The sequence below is a fragment of the Scyliorhinus canicula genome, chromosome 8 (genome assembly GCF_902713615.1).
Source record: "Scyliorhinus canicula chromosome 8, sScyCan1.1, whole genome shotgun sequence".
NCBI classification, from domain to species: domain Eukaryota; kingdom Metazoa; phylum Chordata; class Chondrichthyes; order Carcharhiniformes; family Scyliorhinidae; genus Scyliorhinus; species Scyliorhinus canicula.
The window spans coordinates 98,297,512-98,314,771 of record NC_052153.1 but is presented as its reverse complement, the minus strand read 5'-3'; the positions used below and the strand labels follow the sequence as shown (position 1 = coordinate 98,314,771).

Genomic DNA, 17,260 nt, shown 5'->3' with positions numbered 1-17,260 from the left:
GTAAACGTTTTTGCTCATTTTTAAAGTTTTACCACAAATAGTTGTATGCAATTTTAAGCTTTGTTCTTGTTTATAAATATATTGCTTTCTTAATTCCCTTGGTCTCACAGAGAGCCATTCTGGATCAGGAATAGAGTGGCACTTCTAACGGGCCAACAAAACTTTGCCAAGTTAGGAGCCGAAAAGAAAAGTAGCTCTAGCCCTCCAGTGTACACCAAGTGTAGATGAAACCGTGGCTACTTTTTGACATCAGCTGGAGTAATTACTCTCACAATTTTTGTTGTCAAGAGCTCAGTAGGGAAGGATTGCACCTTTAAAATAATTTTTTAAAAACAGTTAATAAAACAAAGACCGCCAATAAATCATTTCAAAAATTTTAGGTTTTATTTCCACCTTGGGTGCTATTGCCAGTAAAGTAAGTAAAGTAAAAAGCTGGAAACATTGGCTTCCACATAAGTAATGTATTTCATAGAATTTCACATCTGAAGGGTGAAAGAAAACATAAACACCCAAATCTGATTAATCATAGGTAAAATTGTTCCACTTCATTCACATGATTTTGTTCCTCTTCTGAAACATAATCGACTTATATTTTATTATCACTCAGTGAAAATCTTGATAACTGAAAGAAAGTCAGCAGCTCTAATTACTCAAACTTGATTCCTTGAGCTAGAGGAAGCTCCTTGCTGTAGTTGATGGTGCTATAGGAAGAGACAAACAAAGTGTTACTCGCAGTCAATGAAGCAATGATTACCTGGGGCCAAGAACCCCTCAGAAAAATCACAAGGATCCTCAAAGCTAAATTCAGAAGGGGCATTATGATTTAACTATATGACCATAGCAAACAAAGGTTCCCAAGCCCACAATTGGTCACATAGTTTCAGGGGAACCGTTCTGAAAGCAAGGGGCAAGGCGAGGAAGCAGGTCTCAATAAACTATCATAGCCGGGACAGGGACTGAACCCACCGTGTTGGAGTCATCTTCACCATACTCCAGCCATCTTGTCAATGGAGCTAACCAACCCCCACATGTAACAATGGCCAGTAGGAATGTTTATTTTTTTAAATAAATTTAGAGTACCCAATTATTTCTTTTTCCAATTTAGAGTGGCCAATCCACCTACCCTGCACATCTTTGGGTTGTGGGGGTGAGACCCACGCAGACACTGGGAGAATGTGCAAACTCCACATGGGCTGATCTGGGGCCGGGATCGAACCTGGGTAGAAATGTATTGATAAGCTTGAAATTAGTGGTTGATAGCATCAGATGAAGCCTTAGTGTACAGAAGCTGAAATGTTTGCACTAAAATCATCCCTAACGCAACACTAGAAAAAAAATAGTAACTGACGTAGTAGTAATTTTGGCACAAAGCTTTGTAGATTAATGGAATAATTGAAATTTGTAGCTTCTCCTTGCAATGAGGCCCTTCTGACCATTTGATTTATTGTGACAATAAAGCTACATTAATGGAGCTAAACTAATGCATGATAGAACTGCAAGGGTATTCAGGAGAATTCATTCAAAAAAATAGGCAACATTATAATACTTAAAAACACAAAGCGTTGGGAAGGTTGCATATTAATGAGCATCTTAAGTGACTTTAAATGATTAAAATTCCTTCCAATTTAAAATTCTGTAGGCTTAAGCTGAAATATATGTAGGTTTTACAGCTTAAAAATAATTTTGAGGGCAGCACGGTGGTGAGGTCCCAGGTTCGATCCCGGCTCTGGGTCACTGTCCATGTGGAGTTTGCACATTCTCCCCGTGTTTGCGTGGGTTTCACCCCACAACCCAAAAGATGTGCAGGCTAGGTGGATTGGCCACACTAAATTGCTGCTTAATTGGAAAAAATTAATTGGCTACTCTAAATTTATATTAAAAAACTAATTATGAAATAAGAATCTTGCAAAATTCCAAAGGAAGGTTATGGCAGTCTTCTGCTTATTACTATCAGGCTTTTAACTGTCGCATATACTATCCTGAAAGCAGTTTCTTTTGAAACCTGGCTATCTTTTAAAAATGTTTCCTTTAATTCAATAACAATAAGAAGTCTTACAACACTAGGTTAAAGTCCAACAGGTTAGTTTCGAATCACTAGCTTTCGGAGCACAGCTCCTTCCTCAGGTGACAATGTACAACTCAGTACAACTTCAGTAACGATGACATCCATATGAAATGAAAATCGCTTATTGTCACAAGTAGGCTTCAAATGAAGTTACTGTGAAAAGCCCCTAGTCGCCACATTCCGGCGCCTGTTCGGGGAGGCTGTTACGGGAATTGAACCGTGCTGCTGGCCTGCTTTCAAAGCCAGCAATTTAGCCCTGTGCTAAACAGCCCCTGAGTATATCAAAATCCCCATATCAAAATCATAATCCTGGAAATTCCACTCAGTAAAGTTTCCTAATTGTTTTGCTGACACCTACAGGCCAAATTTCTATCTGCATGTCCAATGCAACAACTTGCAGCGATAGTGTCTTTAATGTAGAAAAAACTCTAGCCACTTCACTTAGGCATGAAACAAAAAGCCTTCAAGAGGAGACCTGAAATGTGATCAAAACAATAAGTTTTAAGGAGGATCTCACAGCACAAGGAACCTGGGTTTGATTCTGGCCTTGGCTGACTATGTGGAAGCCTCCTCCTGACTGTGGGTTACCGCCAGATCTCTGGTTACCTCACACAGTCCAAAGATGTGCAGGTTAGGTAGGGTTACGAGGTTAGGGTGGGGCAGTGGACCTAGGTAGAGTGCACTTTCGGAGGGTCAGTACAGCCTCGATGGGCCGAATGGCCTCCTCTGCAATGTAGCATGGCCACCAATGGTGCCCCAAAAAAAATGTTGCATGGAAGTCTAAGGTGTAGAGTGTCTTGGTGGAGTATTTAGTGAAAGGTAAGAGGAGGTTAAAGAAAGGTGCTTCACAGCACCAGGGTCCCAGGTTTGGGTCACTGTCTGTGTGGAGTCTGCAGGTTCTCCCTGTGTCTGATTGCTTTTCATCCAGGTGCTCCGGTTTCCTCCCACAAGTCCTGAAAGACATGCTGTTAGGTGAATTGGACATTCTGAATTCTCCCTCAGTGTACCCGAACAAGCGCCTGAGTGTGGTGACTAGGGGATTTTCACAGTAACTTCACTGCAGTGTTAATGTAAGTCTACTTGTGACAATAATAATGATTATTATTAAATAGGAATGTGAAAAAGTTCATTAAGTAATTCAAACAAGAGGATGAAAATTTTTAATTGGCTTATGCTCCCCAGTGTAGTTCAGCAAGGACAGAGCAGGAGTCACTGGGTTTGGGATAGGATACAGGCAGCTGAGTTTTGGATGGGTTGAATTTGAGAATAAGAAGACAGCAAGGACAGTATTGGAAATAATTAATTAGGGATGTTAAAGCATTGGAGTGGATGAGCGGAGGTGGCCATTGTTTCAATGGTGGGAGTAGGTAGTCTTTGTAATGGAAAATATATAGGGTCTAGCAGAACAACAAGGCTGAGGCGAGGCTGAGAGGTGAGAACAGTTTGGAACTGGTAGCAAGAACTACAGTCAATATTTTCTATAAAAATTAACTGGAGAAAATTGTGGCTCGGTATTACCACAATTGCAGTGATGCTCAAGGCAAGTCCCTGCTTTTAAAAGGTGTCACAATAATTTATCACTGGTGTATAACTTTGTATGTTGCTAATGTCTGTGTGACTCAGACATATATTTTTAAGACTTCTGTTCCTCTTGCTGGAAGATTAAAGACAGCGCGGCTGGGAGGTGGAGGTGAGGTGACCCAGTGAGTGGACGTATAATAGGAGAAGGAAACTAGGACAGAGCAACAGGCTGGCAGGCTGTGGCAGGAAGTAAAGGTAGCAGGTGGACATGGCAATGTTGAACAAGATGTAGGAGAAATATTGAGGGATTGGTGTCTGGACATTCTGGGCTCTGGCACTGGCTATGCGAGTTTCTCTCTCTTCTTCCACTTTGACTCTGTACCCTGCACCATGCTGGGAAGCATTTAGGATGGCCAAACACCTAGAGGCATGGACTAGATGAGCACCTCCCAGTCTATAGTGATTTGGTCTCCATACTATAAATAGGACATAAAAGGACAGGAGAGAGTACAAAATTATTTAAGCAATAATGCAGAAATAAATGATTCCAGTTACTGGAAAAGATTGAACAGGTTTGGAATTAACACCAGCACAGACTAGCTAGACTGAATGGTATATTTATGTGTTGTATATTCTAGCCAAGTCTATATAGGTGAAGGGAAGCCTTATAGATCAGGGTAGGGCTCTGCTGACCTCAAGGTAAGCATAGTAAGAAGCCTTACAACACCAGGGTAAAGTCCAACAGGTTTGTTTCAAACACGAGCTTTCGGAGCACTGCTCCTTCCTTCACCTGAGGAAGGAGCAGTGCTCCAAAATCTAGTGATTTGAAACAAACCTGTTGGACTTTAACCTGGTGTTGTAAGACTTCTTACTGTGCTCACCCCAGTCCAACGCCGGCATCTCCACATCATGACCTCAAGGTAGAGCAACAGCACAGCTGCAGGGCTGGGGAGAGAGGTTTAGGCTTCCATTTTCTTTTTTAAAAACCCTAATTCTTGAAGTCGTGTGCAGTGTCTTAAGCACGGGGGAAGAGGCCCTGAAGAAAGCCCACATCAAGCAAAGTGACCAAAATATTTTCTCCATGATTATGCAATTTTATGGCAAGTGAAAGCATGTTTTGGAAATTATTTATATTTTAACATGTTGAATATGAATTGAATTAATTGTGTGCAGTCAAGAAGATGACGATAAAGAATGGTACCAAAATATGAATTTTGAATGATTTCATAGGTTTGCCTTGCTAAGTTGGTTTTTCGAGTGATTGTTTAAGATCAAATGCTTTTCAACCTCATCAGTAGTTTCAAATTTTCACTGGCAGCAAATCCAATCTCATGTTTGACTTGTATATTGCCAACCTGTTCGGAATGACTTGCTGCTGCTTTACAAAATATGCAATTGGAGGAGTCAAATGCTGCAAATATTTTGTACAATCTGACGAAATGTGGATAAAAATATATTGCTATCCTCGATACATATATGTTTTGAACATTGGGCACACCAAGCACAATATATGCAAGTTCAATAACATTTTAATTTAAGCGTGGCGAAGAAGAGGAAAATGCCAAAAGCCAACCTGATCTATAATTTAACTGAGAATGAACATAGGAACTGGAGTAGGCCATCTAGCTCCTCGAGCCTGTCCCACCATTCAATGAGATCATGGCTAATCTGTGGCCCATACTCCTTAATATCTTTACTCAACAAAAATCTATCCATCTCAGATTTAAAATGATTAACTGATCTAGCTTCAACTGCTGTTTGTGGGAGAGTGCCAAACCTCTAATACTCTGAGTGAAGAAGTGCTTCCTAACATCTCTCCTGAATGGTCTGGCCCTAATTTTTAGACTATGCCCCTTGTTTTAGAATCGCCAACCAATGGGAATAGTTTATCTTTAACTACCTGGTCCTTTCCTGTTAATATCTTGACAACATCAATTAGATCACCTTTAACCTTCTAAATTCTGGCGAAAATCTGTCCTCATAAGCCCCTCGAGTTCAGGTATAATTTCTGTAAACCTATGTTGCACTCCCTTCAATATATATAGAATTTACAGTGCAGAACGAGGCCATTCGGCCCATCGAGTCTGCACCGGCTCTTGGAAAGAGCACCCTACCCAAGGGCAACACCTCCACCCTATCCACATAACCCAGTAAACCCACCCAACACTAAGGGCAATTTTGGACACTAAGGGCAATATATCATGGCCAATCCACCTAACCTGCACATCTTTGGACTGTGGGAGGAAACCGGAGCACCCGGAGGAAACCCACGCACACACGGGGAGGATGTGCAGACTCCGCACAGACAGTGACCCAAGCCGGAATCGAACCTGGGACCCTGGAGCTGTGAAGCAATTGTGCTATCCACAATGGGTTCAATAACTATTCGCCTCTCACCGTCACACAAGATATATCTATATCACTTGAGGTTTACTTCATTATATAGTGCCACATTTTTCAGCAGCAGAATAATGTATTGGGCTTTACATGGCATTGTGGGTCTGTTCTGATAAAACACTGAATTATTCAGCCTGTGGTAAATGCCACAGGACATCAGCTAGGTTTTTCTAAAATTTCTAATTTAGAGAATACGGTTCAGATTTCTAGTCTCAACCATGTTTATAAATATGCCTAAAATCTGTGATTTAAAGCTCTTTAGCATTAAAAATGGATCTATTTTATCAGATGATATTCATTCCATGTAGGCCAGCATCCCATTTACGTACCATGTAGACCTCCTCATATAATGTTTCCAAGCATCACTGCCAGATTCTCTACCTCCTCCAGTATGTTTCTCTCCACCTAAAAACAATAGAGAAACATTCATTGGCTTATTAAATGAAAAGAAAATCCAGCTTCAGAGGCAGCAATGCCTTGCATCAGTCATTTTTGCTGGGACCAACTTCAACTTGATTACTTCATTACATGACACAGAATGAGAGCTTAACTGTAGCCTCCAAAAAAGGTGGGTTCAGTTTTACTAGAGCAGGACGAGTAAGCAATTTGTTCTGTGGGAGGAAATCGGAGCACTCGGCGGAAAACCACACAGACACGGGGAGAAAGTGCAAACTCCACGCAGGCATTCACCCGGGGCAAGAATTGAACTCGAGACCCTGCTGCTGTGAGGCAGCAGTGCTAACCACTGTTGCCACCATGCTGTCCCAATTCGTGTCACCGTAACGCCCCAGAAAATCCAACAGGTGAAAGGAGATGAAAAAGGCTGAATACATCAGTGAAATGCCTTTACAGCAGTGCGTGTGAGCTGGGAGGAGCAGGAGCATTTTCCCTGGCCCAACAAGCATACCCAATCCGCACTATTTACCAACACTCCTCTCCTCTCCAGCACCCATCCATCAACCTGTTACTGACACCCATCTTGGGTCTCTCCCTAACCCACACCATCTTCACACTCCAATCGGTTGTCACTAAACCTTCTATTTTGAGGGCACCCGATCCCAACTCCTCACATTATCTACCCCAACCTGCCTCTGGGCTGCATCCTCCTCTGGAGTTTTCCCCACCCAGAGAACCAAAATCAGCAAGTCAATCAGGCTGGTTTCTGGGCAGGGAGCCCGTTCAAAAAGACAACATTGCCATGCCATGGAGTTAAAACTCCAGGGCATTAGTGCTGATAACACCTCTCTCTTGCTCCAAAACCCTCTGTCCAACAAACATCAGGGCTAAGGATTCCAGAGGAACATCCTGGAAAAGTATATGGTGCTATCAGATCACCATCATTGCTTCTTTCTGCTGCTTATGCAGTAGATTAGAGATTTGCAGGCAGTGCCTGTGAAAATCAAGGTTTATGCTGGGAGGGTTTAAAAAACAGTTTTGGAAGTCATTTCTCTAAATGCTTGTGAATGACACAGCTCTTAACCTGCATAGAAATATTTAATACACTTTGATTCCATGCATCTGCTTTGTATCAGAAAAGTTTTCCTCTGGTTTCCTTAATGTTAGGATTTAATGGAAATCAGCATGGGCATGAACAATGTCTTAAGCAGGTTCAGGAATTTTTTAAAATGTATTTGTTCAGGGAATGTTGGTGTCGCTGGCTTGCCCATCCCGAATTGCCTTTGCGAAAGTGGTTGTGAGCTGCCTTCTTTTCTTGAACTGCTGCAGCCCAAGGTGCAGGTATATCCACAGTGCTGTTAAGGAGGGAGTTCCTGGATTTTGACCCAGTGACAGTGAAGGAACAGCGATATATTTCCAAATCAGGATGGTGTTTGGCATTGATTCAGGAACAGTCAAATTCTACCTCTGAAACAGTTTGCTGTTTTAAGTAACGTCTTAGTGAGTTCAATGAGAAAAATATTCAGTCCTCAGGAGCCGCATGCAGAACAAGAACTATCACTACTTTAAGGTGGCTTGATTTTTCAGAGCGGGTGTGTACGGTGGCACAGTGGTTAGCACTGCTGCCTCAGTGTCCGGGATCGATTCCAACCTTGGCTGACTGTCATTGTGGAGTTTTCACTCTCTCTCCCCCAGTGTCTGCGTGATTTCCTTCCAAAATCCAAAGATGTGCAGGTTGGGTGGATTGGCCATGCTAAATTGCTCTTTACTGTCCAAAGATAAGCAGGTTAGATGGGGTTACAGAGATAGGGTGAGAGGGTGGGGTGCTCTTTTGGCTGGTCGGTGCAGACTCGATGGGCTGCATGGCCTCCTTCTGCATGGTAGGGATTGTCTGTGTGTGGGGTGAAGAGTAACAAACACTGGACTAATCGGAGGGAGGACATGGAGAGAATGAGGAAAACAGAAAGCCATCCTCTCAAAAGTTTTGCGATTCACTTTGTAATTATGAAAAATAGTTTCCCTTTGTTTAATTAGAAACTGTAGAGTAGATTTCATGCAACTCAAATTTATTTCAGTTGAAAACAGCAGTGAAACTCTTACAAAAGGCAGGAAAGTGCTGCAAAGGAAGGCAAAATATTTGAAACATGTGAAGTGACGTGATAAGAGTAAAGTGATATGATAAAGTAAAGATCGATGGGGAGAGTGTATATGTTGTGATTCAAAAGATATAATAATTGTGTGTGATAAGCTGACTGAATCAGAGGATCTTTTCCTGGCTATCATGTTTTCATAAGTTGCCTATTAATAACTCAACTGTACATTTGTGCAGGTTCAGTGTGTTTGCCTCCATTCTAGTCATCATTCTAATGGAACCAAACTAATATGCACTTGACCTGCAGGTTATTAATTACACATTTTCCAGTACATTGCCTTTAAAAAATATTTGTTACATAAAGTATGATTTAAAAATCACTATTATTTAGGGTCCCATGATATCAAGTATTAAAATAAGTAAAATATAAGAAATCATTACCAAATGCTCCTCCAATTTCAGCACCACTGGTTGGAATGTTAACATTGACAATTCCGCAATCTGAACCTTTAGGCCTGAGCAAAAATAAAAGTTGGCAATTTAACAGGAAATGGCTCACGAGAAACAAATGACAAATTGAAGATTATACCGGAATGTTCTTTTAAATCCATTATTTTGCATACTTGCATACAAATCAATTCCAACTTTGTTTTACTATATTTTGCATCATGAGATACCAAATATAATTTAGTATTTATGAAAAGAAAGATGTGTTGGGAAGTTTTTTTTGTCTTGCACTCATTAGGACAAACACAAGAATGCCAAATTTCAAATGATCACAACAATTTATACCAGAGCAGAACCCAGTGTTCATTGGTCGGCAGTTGACTGATCAACCAAAGCATTAGCATGGAGAAATGAACAGGGAACTATAGGCACCCCATGCTTCTCGATAATTAAAAAAGCACGTCCAGTTTGAGCATAGAACAGGTCTCTGCGTATGAATGTATGTTGCTTCCAGTAAGTTTAAGTGAGCCACGATACAAGCTCAACTGATTACCTTAATTTGGCTGTTACTATAGCTACTAACGCACTCAATTGTTTAGCACATGCTGTCCAATTGTGGAATCACATCAAACTGATGTTTTGCAAGCGTGGGCAGGTTAAGTATAGTCTACTCTGACTTTTAAGGAACCAGAGGAACTGGTTTGATTTGATCAACCAATTGTTGGAACATATGTCCTTGATAGAAATTGGCTTTCTAGGTAGCTACAGATGATCTAGGTAAAATATTTAATTGAGAACTCATTAAGAGTAATTAACTAAAGCATATTAACCATGAGAGTGAGGAAAGCCGAATAGCTGGGAACATTTAGCAAATTGCTTGAGACTTCCTAGAGACTGAAGGAACAGTGACATCAGCTGGCTGAAAGGCCCCATTGTGTGAAAGAATGGGCAGTTCCGTTTCTATGGTCACAACCAGTCTAGGGTGATAAGTCCTAGCAAAGAATGTGTTTTTCTCAAGCGATGGTATGGGAAAATTTGTACCAATATATTTAAATATACATCTCTCTTAAATTGACGGACAGTTTGGCCGAATTGAGTGAATTATAAATTAGTTAAGCCAATCACAGCTGCAAAGGCGGCGAGACCTTAAGATAATAATCTCCTTAAGAATCACTTGACAGGATGGAAAAATCCATTCCGGAATCAATCTATCTCTTTCTGAAACCTATTTTCTTTGCTTGCTTTTGCTAAATCGCTATTTTTCTTTTGCTTAAATCACTCAGTCATTTTATACTGTGCATTATGATTTAAAGAATTACCACGATCTGTAATTGAATGAAAACTCAACTATCGTATTCGCTAAAGACAATCAATCTGACCTAATTTTGTATTAACAAATAAAGTTTACCAGTGGCACATGCTGACAAGTGATGTTCAACTGAACTTTGCCAGAAAGCACAGACTTGACCTCTGTTATTTAGGAACTAAGATGGGATAATGGATATTCAGGGTTCCAAATAGACACAGACTACATGCCTGGTATCACGCTGGCATTGAAATACATGCATATTTTTCTCAACTGTGTGGTAGGCAGAATGTCTTTTTGAACTGAATGACAGAATCCTATTAGTGGAAAATGCCACTCTTGTTATTACTACATTGCAGCAGCGTGGAAGCCTTGCTTAACCTTTCTATTCACATTTTTGACATACTGCACCTTTCCAATGTAACTGGAGGTAGACCAGGCACTCTACAGGTTCAAAAGTGGGAGCATTTGGCCCGTTTCCAAGTTTGTGCGACACACAATAAACAATGATCTAATCAGGTTGGCCATGTTCCTCCAGCTGTTCATTATAGGCAGAGTATAGACTGTACTCAACCAACTCACTCTTGTAAAATCTAAAACTTCTACTGTTAGAAGTGATTCAGTATTTGGGCAGCACTTGCTGAGTGCACTAATAATTACACTAACAGCCAATTTAAGATAATCAGTCACGTTCAGAACATGGCTCATTTATACTTGCTAGAAGCAATAAAAATGCTAGCATGTAAGGAGCCATTGTATGCAAACAAAAGGAATATGTTCAATTCTTGCGCATTTTTTATTACCTGGGAAGCATATGGAGCCTACTGTTGCCGTTGCTTTCTCCCTGGCAATGCCTCAGCCAGATTCCACTAGCCATCAAATCAGCAACCCTTTACTCCTCTAGTATAAATTGTGATTATTTGAAAATTGGCATTCTTGCATTTGTCCTGATGTGTGCAAGATGAAGCGTTTAGCAACATTCAAGTTCTTTACTACCAAGTGACGGTAAATATAATTTCAGACAAAATTTAATAATAAACAATTTGAAATCTAAAAAATAGCAAATTCATAGCTGGTCAGTCAGAGCATCTTACAAAGAACAAAGAAAAGTACAGCACAGGAACAGGCCCTTCGGCCCTCCAAGCCTGTGCCAACCATGCTGCCCGTCTAAACTAAAACCTTCTGCACTTCCTGGGTCTGTATCTCTCTATTCCCATCTTTTCATGTATTTGTCAAGATACCTCTTAAATGTCACTATCATCCCTGCTTCCACCACCTTCTCCAGCAGCAAGATCCAAGCACCCATTACCCTCTGTGTAAAAAAACTTGCCTCGTACATCTCCTCTAAACCTTGCCCCCTAGTAATTGACCAATCTACCCTGTGAAAAAGCTCTAACTATCCACTCTGTCTATGCCCCTCATAATTTTGTAGACCTCTATCAGGTCGCCCCTCAACCTCCGTCGTTCCAGTGAGAACAAACCGAGTTTATTCACCTCTCCTCATAGCTAATGCCCTCTATACCAGCCAACATCCTGGTAAATCTCTTCTGCACCCTCTCTAAAGCCTCCACATCCTTCTGGTAGTGTGGCGACCAGAACTGAACACTTTAATCCAAGTGTGGCCTAACTAAGGTTCTAGAACTAAGGTTCTTTATTTAGAACATAGAACGATACAGCGCAGTACAGGCCCTTCGGCCCACGATGTTGCACCGACATGGGAAGTCAGAAACTAAAGGCCATCTAACCTACACTATGCCATTATCATCCATATGCTTATCCAATAAACTTTTAAATGCCCTCAATGTTGGCGAGTTCACTACTGTTGCAGGTAGGGCATTCCACAGCCTCACCACTCTTTGCGTAAAAAACCTACTTCTGACATCTGTCCTATATCTATTACCCCTCAATTTAAGGCTATGTCCCCCTCGTGCTAGCCACCTCCATCCTCGGGAGAAGGCTCTCACTGTCCACCCTATCTAATCCTCTGATCATTTTGTATGCCTCTATTAAGTCACCTCTTAACCTTCTTCTCTCTAACGAAAACAACCTCAAGTCCATCAGCCTTTCCTCATAAGATTTTCCCTCCATACCAGGCAACATCCTGGTAAATCTCCTCTGCACCCGTTCCAAAGCTTCCACGTCCTTCCTATAATGAGGTGACCAGAACTGTACGCAATACTCCAATTTGTCAGAGGTTACAAGAGAAGTTACTGCGTCAAAAGAAAGGGCAATTTTAGATGACAACCAGTTCTGTCTTTTTATGTTCTGGTTTACATTTAGTAGTTACCACTCCACAAAAAGATGTATGATGTTGAAAACCATTATTTGGGTCGGGGGGGGAAGAGAGAATAATGAAAGCATTATCACTAGCTGGAGGGATCGGAACTAATGCTTCCTAACAGCTGTATTAGCTGGTACAGTCCTTGATACCTGCACACAAGTTATGTAAAACTATTTTCTCAGCAAATGAATTAAAAGAGGTTACCCCATCCAACGGAACATTCTGCCTACATCCTTGGTGAAGATGCTACTAGAGAGGCCCTGTTTGACCTCATTGTTCCACATAAATGCTTCTTCTTCAGTCTGTAAATATAATTCAATGTTAAAAGATGTAACGCAGTAATGAAGAGTCAGTAACAGAAATTAAACATTTATGCCAAACAGTTGTGTACTTCACATTAATATGGAATGGAGTGCAAGGCGTTTTCATGAGCCACTGCACCGTACCACAAGTTCCTGTGCAATTATAAAGACACTGACGAAAAACAATGGTAAATTTCCTCAATTGCAGACAGTCAGCATTTTACTTCAATACAGTGGCATTCACGATTAAATGGAAATAGTGCAAAATGTTCACACATCTGGTGCTCTGTCAGGGTGCATTTTCAACTGTATTACTCTTTTGATTATAAACTTGCTTTACCTTAAATTTAAGCACATACAGAATGGGAGCAAATGTCTCAGTATGAACAATGGCTGCATCGTGAGGAAGTCCAGTTACAACAGTTGGCTCCACATAATTTCCTGGACGATTAATCACCTACCACAAGACAATAGCAGACAATGTTAATAGATCTGTCAATATCCCTTCTCCCAATAACTATGCTTACATAAGGCTGCCTGGTGGGATAGAAGAGGCACTGCTGCTTCGCGGTGTCAAGGATCTGGGTTTGATTCCAGCCTTGGGTGACTGTGTGGAGTTTGTACATTCTCCCAGTATCTGCATGGGTTTCCTCCGGGTGCTCCGGTTTTCACCCAAAGTCCAAAGATGTGCAGGTTAGGTGGCCTGATCATGATAAATTGCCCCTGAATGTCTAAGGAAGTGCAGGTGGTGTTGCGGGGATGGGGTGAAGTGGGGGAGTGGCCCTGGGTATAGTGCTCCTTCGGAAGGCCTGCACAGGCTCGATGAGCTGAATGGTCTCTTTCTGCACTGTAGGGGTGCTTCTTTAAAAAATAAATAAATTTACAGTGCCCGATTTTTTGTTCCAATTAAGGGGCAATATAGCGTGATCAATCCACCTACCCTGCACATCTTTGGGTTGTGGGGGTGAGACAGGGAGAATGTGAAAACTCCACATGGACAGTGACCCAGGGCCAGGATCGAACCCAGGTCCTTGGCGCCGTGAGGCAGCAGTGCTAATCACTGCGCCACCGTGCCGCACATTACTGTAGAGATCCTATGAATAAAGATAAAGGAAACAAGAAAATACCAATTTCAATTCAAGCTTATGATATTCTTGCAGGAGTTTGTCAGTTCAGGCAAAATCAACTGGATAATAGTTAAATATCGAGAGCTAAGTCCCTACCAGCACAGATCTAGTAAACCACCTTAGTGAAGCAGTACTTACAACACCTGTAGACTCTCATGCTGGACTGGGATGCTCCACCCTTGTAACTAAGAGATGGCCCATGAACTGAGTGATAAGAGTACCATCAAACCAAAGTGATTGAAAAGCTGCTCTGGCACCTCTGTGATGTCAGTTAGACCTTTCTCAACAGACCAGGAAGTCATGCAGCCATCAATCTCCCTAATCGCTACAAATTCTTCATCCATTATAAGACTGTCTCTTTTCACTTCTGCATTATTGTTAATTTTCATCTCGTCTTAGTTCCTTGGCTGAAACGTTAAACTCACATCCAGACTCATTGTCCAATACTTTTCTTCCTCAGTACGCAGTCTATAAACCACTTGTCCAAATTGCAGCTGCCCACATTTGGTCACACGTAAGCTCCACTCTTCCATTAACTCTATTCCCAATGCAGTATATTTCATACCCTCATCTCCAAAGTCCTTCTTTGCCTCAGTCCACCCTACCCCTGCGGCATCCTACAGAGCTAAATCTTTCAGACTCACTTATCCCTCATTTCATCCCATTGTTTGTGGTAGAGCACTTACCTTTCCACCACAAGCCACAGTGCCGCCTTGCTGTTTGACCTGTTCCAGAGCATTCTTGTACATATCCACTGCCTGCTTAGTGTGAAGGGGGCCGTATAAAGTATTTGCTGAAATAGATACCATAATGTTTACCGACCTAGCACAGAATAGTCTAAAATCTGGAATATGGTATTTGAACAATTCTGTTTCAATCATCACAAGCTGACTCAATAAATCAGCAGCAATCAATCTACCATCCTGCTGCAGGTGAAAAGTCATTTTTATAGTTCAATTCAAATTTATAAAAATATTTAATGCCTAGTGCTGTAACATTTCAATATCTGTGCAGAGGGGCAATTGCAGAAACCAGTTTGGTAACCATTCTTATACTTTTTAAACTTGTAAGGAAAAGCGTAAAGCTAAGAAAAACAATACCAGGAGATCTCCCTTTGTATTGCCACTGCTTTTCTCTCTTGATGCACTAGTATCCCTTCAGGTTTTCACTATCCTCTATTTAGTACCACTAGACATGGCAAAGCAATTAGGGGATAGTAAAAGGCTATGAAAGGCGACAAAAGTGTCCTGTTTGGCATCCAAAAGGCTTCCTGCTTCTATCATTATCTCAGATAAAGTAAATTACTGAGGATGCTGGAATATGAAACAAAAAGAGAAAATGCTGGACAATCTCAGCAGGTCTGACAGCATCTGTGAAGAAAGAACGGATTTAACGTTTCGAATCTGGATGACTTTTCATCAAAACTAAAGAGAACTGGCAATAGGATGAGATTTCTACTGTAGTGGGCAGAGGGAGGAGCAGAAAGGGCTGAATAGAGGACAAGTGACAGGTCAAGGCTAGGGAAGAGATTGACAAATATATCACAGACAAAAAGACAAGGGGGATATAACTGGTGGTGATAATGACTAAGAAAGGTGATGATAGTGGCACATTAAGAGGACAGAATTTGTTAATGTGTCATTACCTCATTTAAAAAATAAATAAATATTTTTTTAACTCTCCTTTTTCACATTTTCTCCCAAATTTACACCCAACAATAAACAATAATCAGTAACAAATGTAATGTCAATCCCCATATCAATAACAACGATCCCATCCTCCCACCAAACCCAGACATTGGCCCACATGTTAACATAAACAAATGACAAAAAGGAATCAGGAATCACCCATAATCACCATTAACACATACAGTCCGCCTCCCCCCAACCCTCCCAGCCCCCAACTCCCCCTAATGTTCGATGTGATCCAATTCTCTAAAGTGCATTATTAACAACGCCCATGAATTGTAGAACCCCTCCATCCTTCCCCTCAGTCCAAATTTGACCTTTTCAAGCATTAAGAATTCCAGCAGGTTCCCCCACCACACCAGGGCAAAGGGTGGAGAGGTTGATCTCCACCCTAACAGAATCCGCCTTCGGGCGATCAACGAGGCGAAGGCTACAACATCTGCCTTCGCAGCCGTTTCCAACCCCGGCTGGTCCGACACCCCGAATATGGCCTCCCGAGGGCCCCGTGTCCAGTTTCATGTACAAGATTACCCTAAACACCTCCTTCCAGTAATCCTCCAGCTTTGGACAAGACCAAAACACATGAACACGATTTGCGGGACCTCCGTTCACACACATCTTCTACTCCCTCACAGAACCGGCTCATCCTCGCCCTTGTAAGGTGTGCTCTGTACACAACCTTCAGCTGTATCAGCCCCAAACTCGCATACGAGGTGGAGGCGTTCACCCTCCGGAGCACCTCACAGCAGAACCCCTCCTCCATATCCTCTCCCAACTCTTCCTCCCACTTTGCCTTGATCCCTTCTAGTGGCACCTTCTCCTCCTCCAAAATAGCCTCGTAAACCGCCGATACTACCCCCTTCTCCAGGCCCCCTGTTGGCAGCACCTCCTCCAGCAATGTGGAAGCTGGCTGTACTGGGAAGCTCTGTATCTCCTTTCTGGCAAAGTCTCGAACCTGCCTGTATCTAAATATTTCCCCCTGCTCCAGCCCATACTTCGCTCCTAGCTCCTTTAGTCCTGCAAACCGACCCCTAAGAGACAAATCTTTTAGTGTCTTAATCCCCCTCTCCTCCCACTTCTGAAAATTTCCATCCCACTTCCCTGGCTCAAATCTATGGTTCCCCCGAATCGGCATTTCCCTTGACCCTTCCCCCAAGCCGAAGTTTATTGAAACTGCCTCCAAATTCTCAATGAAGCTATTACAACCGGACTCCCCGAGTATATCCCCGGGGCCGTCTGGAGCAGCGCTGTCGCTCGTGCCTTCAATCCTGACCCGCTACACACACTCTCCTCCATTCTGACCCACTGGGAGTCAACCCCTCTGACCCAGCTCCACACCTTCTCCACATTCACCGGCCAGTAATAATACATCAGGTTCGGAAGACCCAAACCCCGGGCCTGCCTTCCTCTCTGTAGTAGCATCTTTTTAATTCTGGCCACATTCCCTCCCCATATGAACAAGGTAATCATACCTTTGGCAGGAAAATCGGTAGGCATTGAAAAATAAACAGGAATCGCAGCAACATGTTCATTTTAACCGCCTGTACCCAATCTGCCAATGACAAAGGGAGACCATCCCACCTTGCCAGATCAGCTTTCACTGTCCCCACCAAACTAGAAATGTTGTACCTACGGAGC

General features: G+C 42.1%; 1 protein-coding gene across 1 annotated transcript in view; it reads right to left on the bottom strand.

Annotated features, from left to right (window-relative positions):
• Positions 1–362: 362 nt before the first annotated feature.
• aldh7a1 (aldehyde dehydrogenase 7 family, member A1) overlaps positions 363–17,260 on the bottom strand; it is an 81,427-nt gene continuing 64,529 nt past the window's right edge. Inside the window, exons 13-18 of the mRNA XM_038804980.1 lie at positions 14,621–14,727; positions 13,148–13,264; positions 12,710–12,807; positions 8,913–8,986; positions 6,313–6,388; positions 363–701 (exon numbers count right to left, since the gene is read on the bottom strand). Of these exons, the coding sequence (XP_038660908.1) occupies positions 647–701; positions 6,313–6,388; positions 8,913–8,986; positions 12,710–12,807; positions 13,148–13,264; positions 14,621–14,727 (527 nt within the window). The 3' untranslated portion in view covers positions 363–646. The remainder of the gene's footprint in view (positions 702–6,312; positions 6,389–8,912; positions 8,987–12,709; positions 12,808–13,147; positions 13,265–14,620; positions 14,728–17,260) is intronic.